At 39.5% G+C, this 16,878-nt stretch overlaps 1 protein-coding gene across 6 annotated transcripts in view; it reads left to right on the top strand.

The window, feature by feature from the left end:
- Zfhx4 (zinc finger homeobox 4) overlaps positions 1-16,878 on the top strand; it is a 189,075-nt gene that overhangs the window by 166,483 nt on the left and 5,714 nt on the right. For all 6 annotated transcript variants that reach the window (XM_063281759.1, XM_063281757.1, NM_001191702.1 and 3 more), the window contains exons 7-10: positions 3,521-3,654; positions 3,847-4,047; positions 4,563-4,680; positions 5,506-10,908. In XM_063281759.1, coding sequence (XP_063137829.1) covers positions 3,521-3,654; positions 3,847-4,047; positions 4,563-4,680; positions 5,506-10,908 — 5,856 coding nt within the window. The remainder of the gene's footprint in view (positions 1-3,520; positions 3,655-3,846; positions 4,048-4,562; positions 4,681-5,505; positions 10,909-16,878) is intronic.

The raw sequence follows: 16,878 nt of genomic DNA, 5'->3' as shown, positions 1-16,878 counted from the left end.
GACCACTGTGTTGGTAAGCTGCTGTGTTCTGTTGCTATTATTAATCTGCAGGACCAGAGCATTTAAAGTGAGACTTAGCAATATGCACATAATATTTGCTGAATATTCGTTCATAGTAGAAAAGCTTCCTAATTCCTCATTTATATTGTCATTTAAATCTAGTGCCACTTTAGATTAATTATAATCCAAATTATAGCTCAGTGGAGTACATGAATTAACATAGAGTTTATCCAGATTAATACATTTGCATTGAACACGTAATATGTCTCTGCCATGGCTAAGGGGACCACTTTTTAATAAGAGAGTAAACATGAAGAAAGATGGAAATTAACCTTCATTATTGCAATTAAAATTATCCTTCGATTCTAGTCTCATTAGAAAGAATACTGTGTTGGTAATTAGAATTTAGAATTAAGTGAGTTGAACAACATCTGTTACATCTGAGTTTCAAAGCATTCAAACTTAACCAAATATGGAAATTGTCAATAATAACTCAGTATTTTGATTTATTGTTTTCCAAGGTTTACGGTAACATGTGTGTTATTGGATTTTCCTGCCTTGTTATGAATATAAACCATTTTACAGCTTTCTGTATTTTAGGGATTGAGAATTAAGTAGGCGGCATCTGAATTGAAATGAATTATGTTATTTTTATATTAGCAATCTCTTGCAAGTTAAATAATCCTGTAACTGACAGATAATCATTGGCTCATATATTTGGCAGTGCTTATTTATAATTAGACTTCATTTTTTAGTGAAAATTCATTAAAATGACATTGTTCTTTGAGAATATTGTGGTGTCCTTAATGATACAAAGTGAATTATGATCTCATTTCAAATTTTTTTCCTGCTCCAGGGTAACAAACAGGGTTTATTTCAAATGAAGTTGCATTATAAACTATGACTAATCACAGAACTTAATCAAAAGCTTTCCCAAAATTAATTGGCCTTATTTAATACAAAGCATTTTTTTCAGGCGTAACACAATTCAGAAAAAAGGCGTGCGATTTGATTTCCTATAGTTTACAAGGCACGCTTTGATGTTAAACTTGATATAAATATGAATACAGAAGAATGTATAAAATGTTGCTCATTATTACCTATGTCACCTTGAAGACCAGCCTCATCCTTAAGAATCTGTTTTTCTTCTCACACAATCTTGAAATTTTTACCTCCTTTTATTATCCAGAATCATTGTTAATAAGTATTGATGAATATAAAAATGAAAACAATCTATCACTCACATGCATGGCTCATTTTGCCAAACATTTACATGAGTGACTAGACAACTAAGCAAAGAAAGAGATAAAGAAAGGAAAAAGAGAATACCTGCAAAACATACTGTCTCCTGTCCCTTAAAGAAACCTTCATTGCATATTCATGGAATGACTTCATGACTGAGTATTTAGTGAACTTAGAAGTTTCTTGAAAGATGTTTTAAATTCTGATATCTCAAGAGGTTTACAAACAAATTGGGGTATTATTTTTTTTCAACTTGTGTGGATAATACAGAGAATTGAGTCAATTATGTGATCTGGTTCATTTAAGAATGAAAAGGAGTATGACATATTACTGTCTTCAGGAAATATTGTTACTTACTAATAGGAAGTTTTAAGGAAAAGTCAATCAAGAGAAGACAATTGATAGGCACTTGTTAATTTAAATGACAATCATTCTGTTCAAGTTGGTCTAACATTTTAAATAACTGATTGTATTGTCAAATGTTATGTACCAGATTGTTTTTTCTTAGATTATTTGGCACTTTAGTCATGAGAATACAGAGTATATGCTGTATTTGTTTTGAGAAATAAAAATAAATTTTGATTCCATAATTAACAGAAAGTATCCTGTTTGGGGAACATCATTGCACATCAAATACTTGGATATTTTTAATCTACATAATGAGAGTTATAACTCAAATTTAAGTTTGCTCATACACAAATACTACTACTTTTCAAGTAAATAGGATACAATTAAAGTTTCTCTAAGAGAATGAAGTAGGTACAATTATATCAGTTCTAGTGAAATCAAAACGATAGTATCAACGTGCCCTGTGAGAGGCTGAGCACATCCAACATCTAAGAAATAAAACCATGACCATCTTGTCCACTATATCCTATTTTAATTTTGGACTCTTATGAATCACTCTCATATGTTTAATTTTCTGCCTTAAATCTAAAGTTCTGCACTCATTTATATCGTGTGAAGCATTCACATCTACCTAGGAAACAGAATAAGATTTTTTTTGTTTTTCTTTTTACTTTTTTATTGGGGCTTGTTTCTGTAACATCCTTGACCTCATTTTTTTAAATTAAAACTGGGTTATTTTGCAATAAGTGCAATTTGTTCATTTATAGGAACTGTACGTGGATTGAAAAAAATAATCAAGATAAATCTTCATGTGCAGCATCCGAGCAGATTGCCCTGGATGGTGTATCTATGCAGGGTCTGATAGCAATCAATGGTTTAGCTCCACTGCATCTCAAGATGTATTTGCACCCAGTTGTCCAGTGATAGTGTCCTCACCCTGGAAATAATTTAGTTGCAAATTGACTGGAAGATGGTGAAAATTGAAAGTTAAAATTAGAAATACTCATAATAAAAAAGCAGAAAAAAAGGTCAGATGATGCCGTGCTATGATGAGATTGGAATGGCTGGTAAATGAGGTTTTGTGTTTGTCGTGAGATGTATGTGACATGCCTACCTGATGTCGCTGTAATATCCAGCCTTGCAGAGGAGATTACCAGGCAAATTGATGTGCTGGGAAGAATTTTCTGTTATATTAGAAAATTAGAATTGTTCTTTTCCCCCTTTGATGTGTGTGAAGTTCCTACACATTATACTGCTCAACTAGGCAAATTTTTTAATCATCATTAACACCAAATATTTGTATTAACCCCACTAAACAGTTGTCCTCCTCTCTCTTCTTGCTGTATTGTTATATACAGAGCCACCTGCTAAAACCACCGTGTCACTTATTAAAATCACTAAATGGCAGATATGAATTAGATGTTCAAATTTAAAATGATAAGAAACTCTGAATCCTATTATGACCTAAGCATATTATTGTTTTCGTTTACAAATTATAACTCATCAGCTCTTATCAGGATGTGAGAACCTTAGGACTTAAGAATTTAGAACAGAGGTAGATCGTTATACATGAAGCAAAAGAGCGATTTTCAAAGTTGGTGTTTGTGAATGGGAGGAGATTTCCTTTTATGTGATATAGGAACGTGGAGTCACTTGAGAACACATGTTATTGGTGAAACTTTCAAGGCCATCGAGGGTTATCTAAGCAGAAGACAGGAGTATACTTTAAAATAGATGTGCAAAGGCCACTCAGCTGACAGAAAAAAAAGTGGTGTGTGTGTGTGTGTGTGTGTGTGTTTTGAGATTAGCATCACTTAAAAGTTCTTGTCTGCTTTTGTGCTTAGTTTAATCCAGTAGATTTATTGTTGCAATTATTTTATTGTAACATTGTGTTTATAAATTGAGCAGTTGTCTTCTTTTGGGGAATTAGGAGTAATCACCCCAGAGAAAGAGCTGAAAGTTGCTGTGGCAGGGGCTACACAGCCACTTCTGTTGGCCAAAGAAGACGACACAGGAACCAAAAGGTCAAAACCTACAGAGGACAATAAATTTTGTCCCGAACAGGTATGTGGATTTTTCCCTTCACTGCATGAATCAACTTGTTTGCTTCTGTATTCCTGGTCATTTTAGAACCCACTAGCTTGTGAACCATTGAACTGCACATAGAAATTGTAACTGGCCATATTAACTCTTGAAATGGTCAAATGGTCAAATTAAGGCAGCTAATTATAGTTATGTTTCTTCAATCTTTTCCAGTTCTATCAGTGTCCTTATTGTAACTACAATAGTAGGGACCAAAGTCGGATCCAGATGCATGTCCTGTCCCAGCACTCTGTTCAGCCCGTCATCTGCTGTCCACTTTGCCAGGATGTCCTCAGCAACAAAATGCACCTGCAGCTGCATCTGACCCATTTGCACAGTGTGTCTCCAGACTGTGTGGAGAAGCTGCTTATGACAGTAAGAATGCCACAGGCTGACACACAACTGATGAGACCTGTGTTACATTATCAATATACATTGACAGTAATGGCTTTATAGACAGTTCATTTCTTCTGAGCAACTTGAAGGTCTTTTATTGGCTGTGCTATAAGAAATCACAGTGGAGACCCATTTGTGGTCTTTCTTGCTTGGAGGAAAATAAGATACGGGTATGGGTTAGTTAAAGACATTTTTTGTGTTTCTTTTTGTAATAGTGGAATGACTTTTGTGGGTACCTTTAGCTTAAAAGAGTCTTGGTTATCATTATAAAAATCTAGTTCTTCAAAACCTTTTAAGTCATAGCATTAAAATGAGAATATATGACTACAATAATATCAAAGCAATAGAAGTCCCTGTTTGAATTAGGAAAATATAAGTGGAATATATATATTTTTCTAGTATACACATATACATTCCAGTACTCATATATATTCCAATATATTGCTCAGTGATTTCCAGAACACAACTAACACAAGTCCCTCTGGTATTCAAAGGTGCCTGTCCCTGATGTCATGATGCCAAACAGTATGCTACTGCCAGCAACTACCCCTGAGAAATCAGAGCGGGACCCACCTACAGCCATGGCAGCAGCTGGTTCTGGAAAATATTCAGGTATGCTTGCGCATGGAGAGAACTTTCAGAGCTTGCCTTTGGGCAAAATTATCACTATGTGTTTGCGCACGTGCGCGCCTATGTGCGCCCATGTGTATAATATTTTGGATTTTACAATGAATACTCACTATTCCTGCAACTCCTCCTGTGTCCCTTGCACTTCTTTATTATTGTTGAATGTAAACACACACATGCACACACACACGCACACACACTGCTGAGTACATTTAATGCTGTTCCTATGTACATGTATTTAGAGCTGACTGCTTGGGATCGTGACTGAACCAATGAGGGTGTTCATTCTTAAGGAAAACGGAATTTCTCTCAGCAGCCATTAATTGTCTGTAGCTCTCCATCTCAGCCCAGGGAGATTTCCAGTGTGAGAACTCCCCCATTCACAAAGACGTTTTCAGTGGCAAAAGAAAAACAATAAACACTGCTTCCCAGAGCTTTATTTTCTAAGGCCTATGTGCCAAGACTATTTCTACCTGTCCTTGGAGAATCCTAGTGATAAATTCTTTGCCAAGAACATTCTACATATTCTAATTCATATATACCAAGTTCACGACTCTTGGTAAAGTGTTTATTGCCATACATTGTTGTTACCTCTGATGTATATTCTTCTCTGTCATTAAGTTCTTTCAAGTCAGGGGTTTCCTGTTCATTTTATGGATACCTAGTGTAGTATCCACACGATAGTGACCAAATCACATTTCTATATAGACTCAATTAAACAGACATCCCTGCGGGCTTGAATTTACACTTGCTGACATTCAAGTGGTTAGGGTTCTTACCAGAAGATATGTCTGTGCTTTCTTCTAACAGGTGACAGCCCAGTGGATGACAAAAGCATGTCAGGGCTTGAGGATTCGAAGGTGGGTGTGGAAATAAAAAATGAGGAGCAGAAGCCAGCAAAGGAGCCCATAGAGACATCAGAATGGAGTAAAAATAGCAGTAGGGATGCGAACATCTCAGATGCTCTGCAAGATCAACTGAGTGAACAACAAAAGAGGCAGCCCTTGTCAGTTTCAGACCGCCATGTTTATAAGTACCGTTGTAATCACTGTAGCTTGGCTTTTAAAACTATGCAGAAGCTTCAGATACATTCCCAGTATCATGCAATTCGGGCCGCTACAATGTGTAACCTCTGCCAGCGGAGTTTCCGTACATTCCAGGCTTTAAAAAAACACTTGGAAGCAGGCCATCCGGAACTGAGCGAAGCTGAACTCCAGCATCTATATGCCTCCTTGCCAATGAATGGTGAGCTCTGGGCAGAGGGTGAGACAATGCCCCAGGAAGACCATGGCCTAGAACAGGAAATGGAGAGAGAATATGAGGTGGACCATGAAGGGAAGGCAAGTCCTGTAGGGAGCGACAGCAGCTCCATCCCAGATGACCTGGGCTCGGAACCAAAGCGGACCTTACCTTTTAGAAAAGGACCCAACTTTACAATGGAAAAATTCCTCGATCCATCTCGTCCTTACAAATGCACAGTGTGTAAAGAGTCCTTCACCCAAAAAAACATTCTCTTGGTCCATTATAATTCAGTGTCTCACTTGCATAAGTTGAAAAAGGTTTTGCAAGAAGCCTCCAGTCCTGTCCCCCAGGAAGCAAATAGCAGCACAGATAACAAGCCGTACAAGTGCAGCATCTGCAGTGTTGCGTACAGCCAAAGTTCTACCTTGGAGATCCACATGAGGTCAGTGCTCCACCAGACAAAGGCCAGGGCTGCAAAGCTGGAACCAAGTAGGCACCTATCCAGTGGGCACAGCATTACAGCTGCTGTCAATAGTCCTGGCCAAGGGATGTTAGAGTCCATGAGCTTAGCTCCGGTCAACAGCAAAGATACCCACTTAGATGCCAAAGAATTAAATAAAAAGCAAACTCCCGAAATAATCACTGCGCAACCCACCCACCATCCACCACCTCGGTCACCAGCACAAATCCAGATGCAGCTTCAGCATGAGTTGCAGCAGCAGGCTGCGTTCTTTCAGCCCCAGTTTCTAAACCCAGCTTTTCTGCCTCATTTTCCAATGACCCCAGAGGCGCTGCTCCAGTTTCAGCAACCCCAATTTCTCTTTCCATTCTACATACCTGGGGCTGAGTTTAGCTTGGGGCCAGATCTGGCCTTGCCTAGCTCCACCACGTTTGGGATGCCAGGTATGACGACAGGCATGGCTGGTTCCTTGCTTGAAGATCTGAAGCAACAGATTCAAACGCAACATCACGTTGGCCAAACTCAGCTCCAACTTCTACAACAACAAGCACAGCAGTACCAAGCTGCCCAGCCTCAGCTGCAGCCTCCAAATCAACAGCCTCCCCCACCGCCACAGCAGCAACCTCAACAGCCACCAAGCAAACTGTTGAAACAAGAGCAAGGTAGCCTGGCGAATACCGACTGCCAGCTCATGAAGGATGCGCCATCTTACAAGGAGGCAGAAGAGATGACTGAGAAGGAAGAAAAACCAAAGCAAGAATCTACAAATGATACTGACGGACTCAAAGACAGCAAAGACGTAAAGAAGCAAAAATCTTTAGAACCTTGTATTCCTCCACCCAGGATAGCCTCTGGGGCTAGGGGAAATGCAGCCAAAGCTTTACTGGAGAACTTTGGTTTTGAACTGGTTATTCAGTATAATGAGAACAGGCAGAAGGTCCAGAAAAAAGGTAAAAGTGGAGAAGGTGAAAACTCTGAGAAGCTGGAGTGCGGAACCTGTGGTAAATTATTCTCAAATGTTCTTATTTTAAAAAGTCACCAAGAACATGTGCATGGGCAATTTTTCCCATACGGAGCACTAGAAAAATTTGCTCGTCAATACAGGGAGGCCTATGACAAGCTTTATCCAATTTCTCCTTCTTCTCCAGAAACACCACCACCTCCACCTCCGCCTCCTCCCCTGCCGCCTGCACCCCCACAACCTTCTGCATTGGGGCCTGTGAAAATCCCAAACACAGTCTCTGCTCCTTTGCAAGCTCCACCTCCTACTCCTCCACCACCACCTCCTCCTCCTCCTCCTCCACCGCCACCACCACCTCCTCCCCCATCTGCACCCCCACAGGTCCAACTGCCTGTTTCCCTTGACCTTCCCCTTTTTCCCTCCATTATGATGCAGCCAGTGCAGCACCCTGCACTTCCCCCACAGCTTGCCCTGCAACTGCCCCAGATGGACACCCTCTCAGCAGATCTCACACAGCTTTGTCAGCAGCAGCTGGGGCTAGACCCTAACTTCTTGAGACATTCTCAATTCAAACGGCCACGGACCCGGATTACAGATGACCAGCTAAAAATCCTGAGAGCTTATTTTGACATCAATAATTCTCCAAGTGAAGAACAGATCCAAGAAATGGCCGAGAAATCTGGCCTCTCTCAAAAAGTCATCAAACACTGGTTTCGAAATACACTCTTTAAGGAACGACAGAGAAATAAAGATTCTCCATACAACTTCAGTAACCCTCCTATAACTGTTTTAGAAGATATTCGAATTGATCCACAACCTACATCTTTAGAACATTACAAATCAGATGCCTCGTTCAGCAAAAGGTCATCCAGAACAAGGTTTACTGACTACCAGCTTAGGGTTCTGCAAGACTTTTTTGACACAAATGCTTACCCAAAAGATGATGAAATAGAACAGCTCTCTACTGTTCTCAACCTACCCACGCGGGTTATTGTCGTATGGTTCCAGAATGCTCGTCAGAAAGCAAGGAAGAGCTACGAGAACCAAGCAGAAGCTAAAGATAATGAAAAAAGAGAACTCACCAATGAACGCTATATTAGAACAAGCAACATGCAATACCAATGCAAAAAGTGCAATGTGGTTTTCCCCAGGATCTTTGACTTGATCACGCATCAGAAAAAGCAATGCTATAAAGATGAAGATGATGATGCCCAAGATGAAAGCCAAACAGAAGACTCCATGGATGCCACTGATCAAGTGCTGTACAAGCCTTGCACGGTGTCTGGACAAACAGATACAGCCAAAAGCACTGCAGCCCCAGTAGCCAGTTCAGGCTCTGGGACTAGCACTCCCCTGATTCCTTCTCCTAAACCAGAACCTGAGAAGAATTCTCCAAAACCTGAATATCCTGCAGAAAAGACAAAGCAAAATGACCCCTCTCTTCCTCAAGGCATCAAGTCAGCTCCTTCATCAGTATCGACTTCTTCAGAGCCACAGCAGGCGTCCATATCCCAGCCTCCACCACAACTACCCAAGCAACCCCAACTGATTGGAAGACCTCCGTCAGCCTCTCAAACTCCAATCCCCTCCAGTCCACTGCAAATTTCCATGACTTCCATCCAGAACAGTCTACCTCCACAGTTACTCCAATACCCGTGTGATCAGTGTACTATAGCATTCCCGACCCTGGAACTTTGGAAGGAACACCAACACATGCACTTCCTGGCTGCTCAAAACCAATTCCTCCACTCTCCATTCTTGGAAAGGCCCATGGACATGCCCTACATGATATTTGACCCCAACAATCCACTGATGACTGGACAGCTCCTGGGGAGCTCGCTCACTCAAATGCCACCACAGGCCAGTACTGCTCACACTACGGCCCCTGCGAGTGTTGCTGCTTCCCTTAAAAGGAAATTGGATGATAAAGAAGATAATAATTGCAGTGAGAAGGAGGGCGGAAATAGCGGTGAAGATCAACACCGAGATAAACGCTTGAGAACCACCATCACGCCTGAGCAACTCGAAATACTCTATGAAAAGTACTTGCTGGATTCTAATCCTACCCGGAAAATGCTCGATCACATTGCGCGGGAAGTGGGGCTGAAGAAGAGAGTGGTCCAAGTCTGGTTCCAGAACACGCGGGCTCGAGAAAGGAAAGGGCAGTTCCGTGCTGTGGGTCCTGCCCAGTCTCATAAACGGTGTCCATTCTGCAGAGCTCTGTTTAAAGCAAAGTCAGCCTTAGAAAGCCACATTCGCTCTCGCCACTGGAATGAGGGGAAGCAGGCAGGTTATAGCTTGCCACCAAGCCCTTTAATATCCACAGAGGATGGGGGAGAGAGCCCACAGAAATACATTTACTTTGATTACCCATCTTTGCCATTAACTAAAATTGATCTATCGAGTGAGAATGAATTGGCCTCCACAGTCTCAACACCTGTTAGTAAAACAGCAGAACTGTCTCCGAAGAATCTTTTAAGTCCTTCTTCTTTCAAAGCAGAATGTCCCGAGGATGTAGAGAATCTAAATGCCCCTTCAGCTGACGCTGGGTATGATCAGAATAAAACTGACTTTGATGAGACATCATCCATTAATACAGCCATCAGTGACGCAACCACAGGGGATGAGGGGGCAGCAGACATGGAAAACACGGGAGGTTCTGAAGAGGTGAAACCAGCTTTGTCCCCTAAAGAAACCAAAAGTCTTGACTCTTTGCCAAAAGCAGGAACCACACCCACCACAGAGGTCTGTGATGACAAATTTCTCTTTTCTCTCACAAGTCCATCAATCCACTTCAATGACAAAGATGGTGACCACGACCAAAGCTTCTACATCACCGATGACCCTGACGACAATGCTGACCGCAGCGAAACATCTAGCATAGCTGACCCCAGCTCACCAAATCCATTCGGGTCTAGCAACCCCTTTAAATCCAAAAGCAGTGATCGGCCTGGTCACAAGCGCTTCAGAACCCAGATGAGCAATCTTCAACTGAAGGTCCTCAAGGCTTGCTTCAGTGACTATCGGACTCCAACCATGCAAGAATGTGAAATGCTGGGCAATGAGATCGGTCTGCCCAAACGAGTGGTGCAGGTGTGGTTTCAGAATGCCAGGGCAAAGGAAAAGAAATTTAAAATCAACATAGGAAAGCCGTTTATGATCAATCAAAGTGGGACGGATGGCACCAAGCCAGAGTGTACCCTCTGTGGAGTGAAGTACTCTGCCCGCTTGTCCATCCGAGATCATATTTTTTCCAAACAGCATATTTCCAAAGTGAGGGAGACCGTAGGCAGTCAGCTTGACCGGGAAAAAGATTACCTTGCTCCTACCACCGTTCGACAGCTGATGGCCCAACAAGAACTGGACCGTATAAAGAAAGCATCCGATGTACTGGGCCTAACAGTACAGCAGCCAGGCATCACAGACAACTGCTCACTCCATGGGATCAGCTTGCCAGCAGCCTACCCTGGACTCCCTGGCCTTCCTCCAGTCATTCTCCCTGGGATGAATGGTCCTTCCTCCTTGCCGGGATTTCCACAAAATTCAAACAGTAAGTCTCTAAAAAAAGAGTCAGTCTAGCTAATCAGGTGGTAATAGGCAGCCAGTCACATGTGACCAAGAAAGAAGAGGCACATTTACATGTCCTCATTTCAGTAATTAAAATTGAAAGACTACTCAAAGTATATATAATGTGTTACACAAATACATACATATATGTATTCATATATACATCTGTTCTTGATGTTCAGAGGATTCTTCTCCAAAACATCAGATGTGTATATATAAATACATAGAATGCATATAATAATAGGTATTATTGAGCATAGTTGACAGCCAGGAAGTAGGGAAACCTGAACAAAGACAGGAAGGTTAAGTTCACCTGTATTATAGCAGAGTCTTAGAAATGGGTTGTTTTTAGCATTACCTAGTTACCTCTTAGATATATTAACTTATTTCAATATAAATGTGACATTTGTTTTGCATATTAAGAGGATGAGACATTAAAATATGAACTCACTGCTACTTTAATTTACTCTATTTTCAAGAGTCATGGTTTTTTGTTTGGTTTTTTTTTTATTGGTATTTTTTGGTTCTTGTTTTGTCTTTGTTTCTTCTTTGTTTTCTTGCCCCTGGGATTCAAACTTCAGGGTTCTTGGGTCACAGAAATCTACTCATCTTGTACCTCCCAAGTAATGAATCCTATATTGAAATTTCTGTGATGAAAAGGTAACTTATGCAATCATTGGCACGTTAGCATGTTAGGAAACTGGAGGATTGTATTCTATAATTCTGTTGTTATTTCAGGGAACTTACAACTCAGGAAATCTATATTGCTCAATACGTTCTCTCCTCCTTTCCCTCAGCTAAGCTTTATAATCAAGACATGACAAAATGGTAGAACTATTTGAGATAGCGTCAAATACTGAATCCAGTTCTGTGTTCACAATAAATGGAATTCATGCAGATTTTTGAATATAGTATATGTATCAGCTGCACAACTAATATTTAATAGCAGGTATACATAATCACCTAAAATATAAAGGCATATTTCTCTTGTAATTTGATTTGCTTTTAAATTTGTCAGTTATTTTTTTCCTGAAAGATTTTCATTTACATTCTTTAGATCTAGCACTTGCCAGTTATATGTATTTGAAAAGTTCAGAAAGAATGTCAGGAATGCCTATCCTCAGTATTACAAATTAGACTTTTATTTAAATTTTAGTCTTTCAATATCACCCTTCTCTAACAAAAGTCTAAATCATCATTGTGATCTTAAGTTGTCTTTATTCTCTTATCTCTGAAGCCTTGGGCACAGTAACGTCCAATGTCTGTCCCACCATGCTGCCTGGTTAGTTCCCCATCCTCCACCATCCTGTTGGCTTTAGGTAGAGAAGCATCTTCATTATGTCTTCCACTAGCTTCCCACCAACTCCTCTATTCCCAAAGTTATTTCCTGCTGAATTATCTGGATGCTCTTGGGACCATAAATGTTAGAGCTATAACACATTTTTGTTACATTGTCATCCTGTTTTATGTGCCATGGTGAGTTTAATTGACATATATATGTGTCTGATGTAGGAATCCATAATTGATCAGTCACAGAAAATAGTCTTTAAAACTAACTAATATCGTCAAAACGGTTGAAAGATCTATTGTGGCGATCATGTCATCAGCTTTGTATGTGGTAGTCACAGCATTGATTCTTCTCTGCACTGGATCAGAGGCCTTTGTTGGGACAAAGAACCTTTCTGCCAAATGTATGATACTAGAACACAGAAGGCCCATATGATAGGAAAAAAGAAGGAAAGAGATATTTATGAAATTAAACTACATTTTGATGCAACACCAGCATAATAAAATTTATATCCTTCCCTGAAATATATACCCTATTTGTAACTATCAGAATTGCTGGGAAGATGTTGGAAGCAGGTCCTCTATAGCTAAAAAAGAGTTAAGCCCTCCAGGTAACCAGGACCTTAGTGCTTCATCTCTTGCTTTATTAAACTGTGGACAAAAACCAACCAGGGAGTGCTGTAAAGAGCAAAGTTCCACAAATGTTGCTGCCTACTAGAATCTGCAATTTCTATCGAACTAGGCATTTGCTTTTGAGGGATTTTAGACATTATTGCCAGAGAATAGTCAACTCGGCTCCCATCTGATAGCCTGAGTTCCAGCATGTCCAGTCTACATCGTTTGTAGGTCTATTTTCCTGGTTCCAAATGTGGAATATTTTAAACAGCTCATGGGGTAAATCTGGTGACTCTATCTTCCCATTATTCTAATGATTGAAATGGGGACACCTCAGCAAATAACAAACAAAAATTCTTTTCAAATAAAATGTGTCTCTATTTCTTTGTTCTGTGAATATTTTATTGGCACATCCACCACATGTAGAGTTGTGTTTCACAAAAGCAATTTAATCAAGTATATCATGTATGTTGAACATATTCACCCCTCCAACAAACCCCACTTCCATGCGTTCTTCCTTCCACTGGTCTCATGCCTTTTCTATTCTTCCATCTGCTCTCATGTTATGCACACATCTGTCTGTACATATCTCTGTGTGTATATATGTACATATACACAGAAGTACGTATACATGGTCATGTGGCTTTACATAAAATCTAATATATTCTTATGAAAAAATATAGCATATTTGTCCCTCTGAGCCTGACTTATTTTGCTATTAAGATCGCATTAATGATCTCAGTTGCTTTCATTTCCCAGGAATATCTTGAAATTTCATTCTTCTTTATGGCTAAATAAATCCCTGTGTGTGTACGTGTGTGTGTGTGTGTGTGTGTGTGCGTGTGTGTGTGTGTGTGCGTGCATGTGTGTGTGTGCGTGTGTGCGTGTGTGTGTGTGTGTGTGTGTGTATGTGTGTGTGTGAACACTTTATTTGTTTACATGTTTCAAATGAAAGGTACACTGAAATCCATGTCACCTCAACCAGATGGCAATCCCTAAACCATATCTCCATCACTGCTGGGGAAAATGACTACAGAGGAACGTCTTTATACAGACACACACTGCTGGCAGGAATGTAAATGAGTGCATACAATATAGAAATCAGTCTGGAGGATTATCAAACACAGATCTACTCCATGACCTATGTACACCACTTCTGGATATATACCAATCAGACATTGTAGCCTAGTTACAGAATCAATCTATGTGTTCATCAACAGATGAATAGTTATGTCTCTATTTCTTATAAGCTACAGGCTTTTGTTATACTTTGTTAATTATATTCTTATACCATGAAACTATGACATTTTTTTCTTGGGTCCACTCTAACAAGATTTAATTATTGAAAACAAAATTCATTTTAAAACATCACATCCCGTTAGAAATGAGTTTGAAACTTTTGATCTGAAAGAAAAGCTAAAACATACTCCAGGGAACATGAGCCATTGGATAAATGCAGGCCTTTGCCAAGGCTGTACCCCAAATTTGGTTACTTGCAAATATGTGCTGAGTTCTATTCATCAACCTCTAAGGTTTCAATTTAAACACTCATTTTTCTTTACTTTTTGTGGAGGGGTATTGTTAATCTCCAATAATCATAGAATTTCCTCTACTTCTAATATCTTCTAATTATTTTAGAATAAAACTTCATAGAATTTTATCAGAAGGGCTAGCAATGGCAGCACTGTGCATTCTCAGTCCCAGTTCAATATAAGCATTGTTCAGTTTTTAAAAAGAAAACTCTTGGTCGTGTTAGTTGTTTTTTACATTTTTATAGTGTTTTCTTCTTGCGATGATTTGCAAAGTGAGGAAAGAGCAGTAGAATGTGACATGCTTATTTATGTAGTATCCTGAAAAATGTTAGAAACCCAAAACTTGCCTTTTATCCTTAGGCAGTTGGAATCACACTTTCCAAAAATGCTAGAAAAATTACTTAACATCCTGATTTTAACTTATTTACCATTTTAAAGCAATGTCTGGTTTTAAATATTCCAGTACTGTATGGAAATACAAACTAGCCCAGTTTCCTTACTGGACTTTCTTTCTTCTATTACTTACCTATTTTTGGAGCATAAAGAATACGACCCAGGTCCTCAAGCATTATGGGAAAGTCCTCTAGCACTGAGCCATACCTTCAGCCCCTCAAATGGAAATGTGGAACCTTCCTTTGCATTGTTTATATACTTTGTTTTAACTTAAAAGCACATTTGGTGTGAATCTATGTAAGAGAAACACCATCATAATTTTGGTAGGATTACCTTCTGTCCTTTTATCCCTTGTACTTAACTACTCTTAGTTTCTAAACTTCTCCTCTGAATAGAAAGACTTCATTTAAGTTCATTCTCAGGTGCGTGCGTGCGTGTGTGTGTGTGTGTGTGTGTGTGTGTGTGTGTGTATTTCTAAAAACTACTCTAGGAGTCAAAAATAGGGAAGAATCTACTGTTAGCATAAGGAGTAGATGAAAAACAAAGGATTCTATCTTTAGTTGGCTTTAGTTCTACCATAATTTTCCTGTATCACAATTATTATTATTTCCTTCTATTTTGTTTTGGGTATTTGACATCTAAACCTCAGTATTTACAGCTATATCATCTACTCAGCAATTTGCCATTTTAAGAATCATGTCTGATTTTTAAAATTTTTACTGAGTGGCTGAATTAAGTTATTTATGAAGACACAAAATTCCTAAAAATCTCATTGCTAGCTTGGACTATGTCCAGTAACATTCCTCCTCCAGTTTTCCAAGACACCCTTTTAGATTGCACTAGTGGGATCCCATCTAATGAGAAAGCTGGAGTTAATAGTTATTGATCCGTCTATGGTCATAACTACAAGTGCTGTTACTCATGTCTCTTAGGTTCCTTATACTGTTGTTGCATTCTCATGCGAGAGAAGCCATCAACCTAGCTGTTTCCTCAGATTTAAGATGGGGAATGTTGAAGTGGAAGGGAGTGCAATTGCGGAAGCTGAAAACGCACCCTTGTATTAGACCTCAAACTAAGAATGAGCCAGGAAATAAGCTAACTCCTTCTCTATGACCAGTGTAACCACCCAAAGTCAGCTCTTCTGCCCTAAATTATACCTGAATCACCCAAACTTGAAGTCTTACAGTTAGGTGTTAATGTATTATATTGTTGAATGGTAAACAACAGAGAATAATATGAAAACAGGAGAATATAGGAGAAGGAAATGTTAAGAATGACTCAAAGCTGGGGTTGTAGCTCAACAGTACAGCTCTTGCCTATCATGTTGAAGGCCTTGGGTTTGATTGCCAGCAACATAGGCAAACATAATTTAGTATAAAATAGAACCCTTTCAGTAATATTAATTTCATCGCTTTCTCTTTATGAATAAATTTAAGAACATGAAGTTTCCAGATGTAGTAAGTCAAGAGAGAAAGAGGACGTTACCTCCAACAATTTAGTCGCTGTCCTTAGCACTGCATAGCAAGTTGCATTAAGGAGCCATGAGTGAGGAGTCTCCTCACTCATTCCCATAGGACCACTACGAGGCTTAATCCACTTTCACTGTGCAATGAGTGAGCCAATCTTCAGTAAAGTGTGGACACTGAACATCACCCGATAGTTACTTTCCAAACAATTTTGAAATATTTTATACAAAAGAGTTGATTCAGTGTTAAGAGAATATAAGCCATAAATGGCCGTTCTAAAATCTAGTCTCCTCTCTGGCTCTTCTAACTATTCACAGCTAGTGATATGAAGTAACTGAAGCCTTACTTAAAGAAGTTCAACTGTCAGCATGTATTCTCCCTAGCCATTAAGGATATTAGGAGATTGCTCTCTAACATGGCAGAACCCCAAGGCTCAGAGATATCATGACTAAGACTGGAGAAGCTGTTCACACTCAAGTGTGAGAAGAAATGGGTACGGGGAGATAAAATGGGAAGCTCCCAGTTGTATGTGAGACTCAATGAAACAGGATGATTCCTATTATGATCAAGATAGAGTCAATAACACTAGGACATACACAAATACCAAAATCTTAGACTCCTTATGATATGTCGTAGGACTTGCATTCAACTATGTAATCT

The sequence above is a fragment of the Rattus norvegicus genome, chromosome 2, assembly GCF_036323735.1.
Source record: "Rattus norvegicus strain BN/NHsdMcwi chromosome 2, GRCr8, whole genome shotgun sequence".
NCBI lineage: Eukaryota > Metazoa > Chordata > Mammalia > Rodentia > Muridae > Rattus > Rattus norvegicus.
Note: the sequence above shows the minus strand (reverse complement) of the source record. Positions and strands in the feature narration are given on the sequence as shown.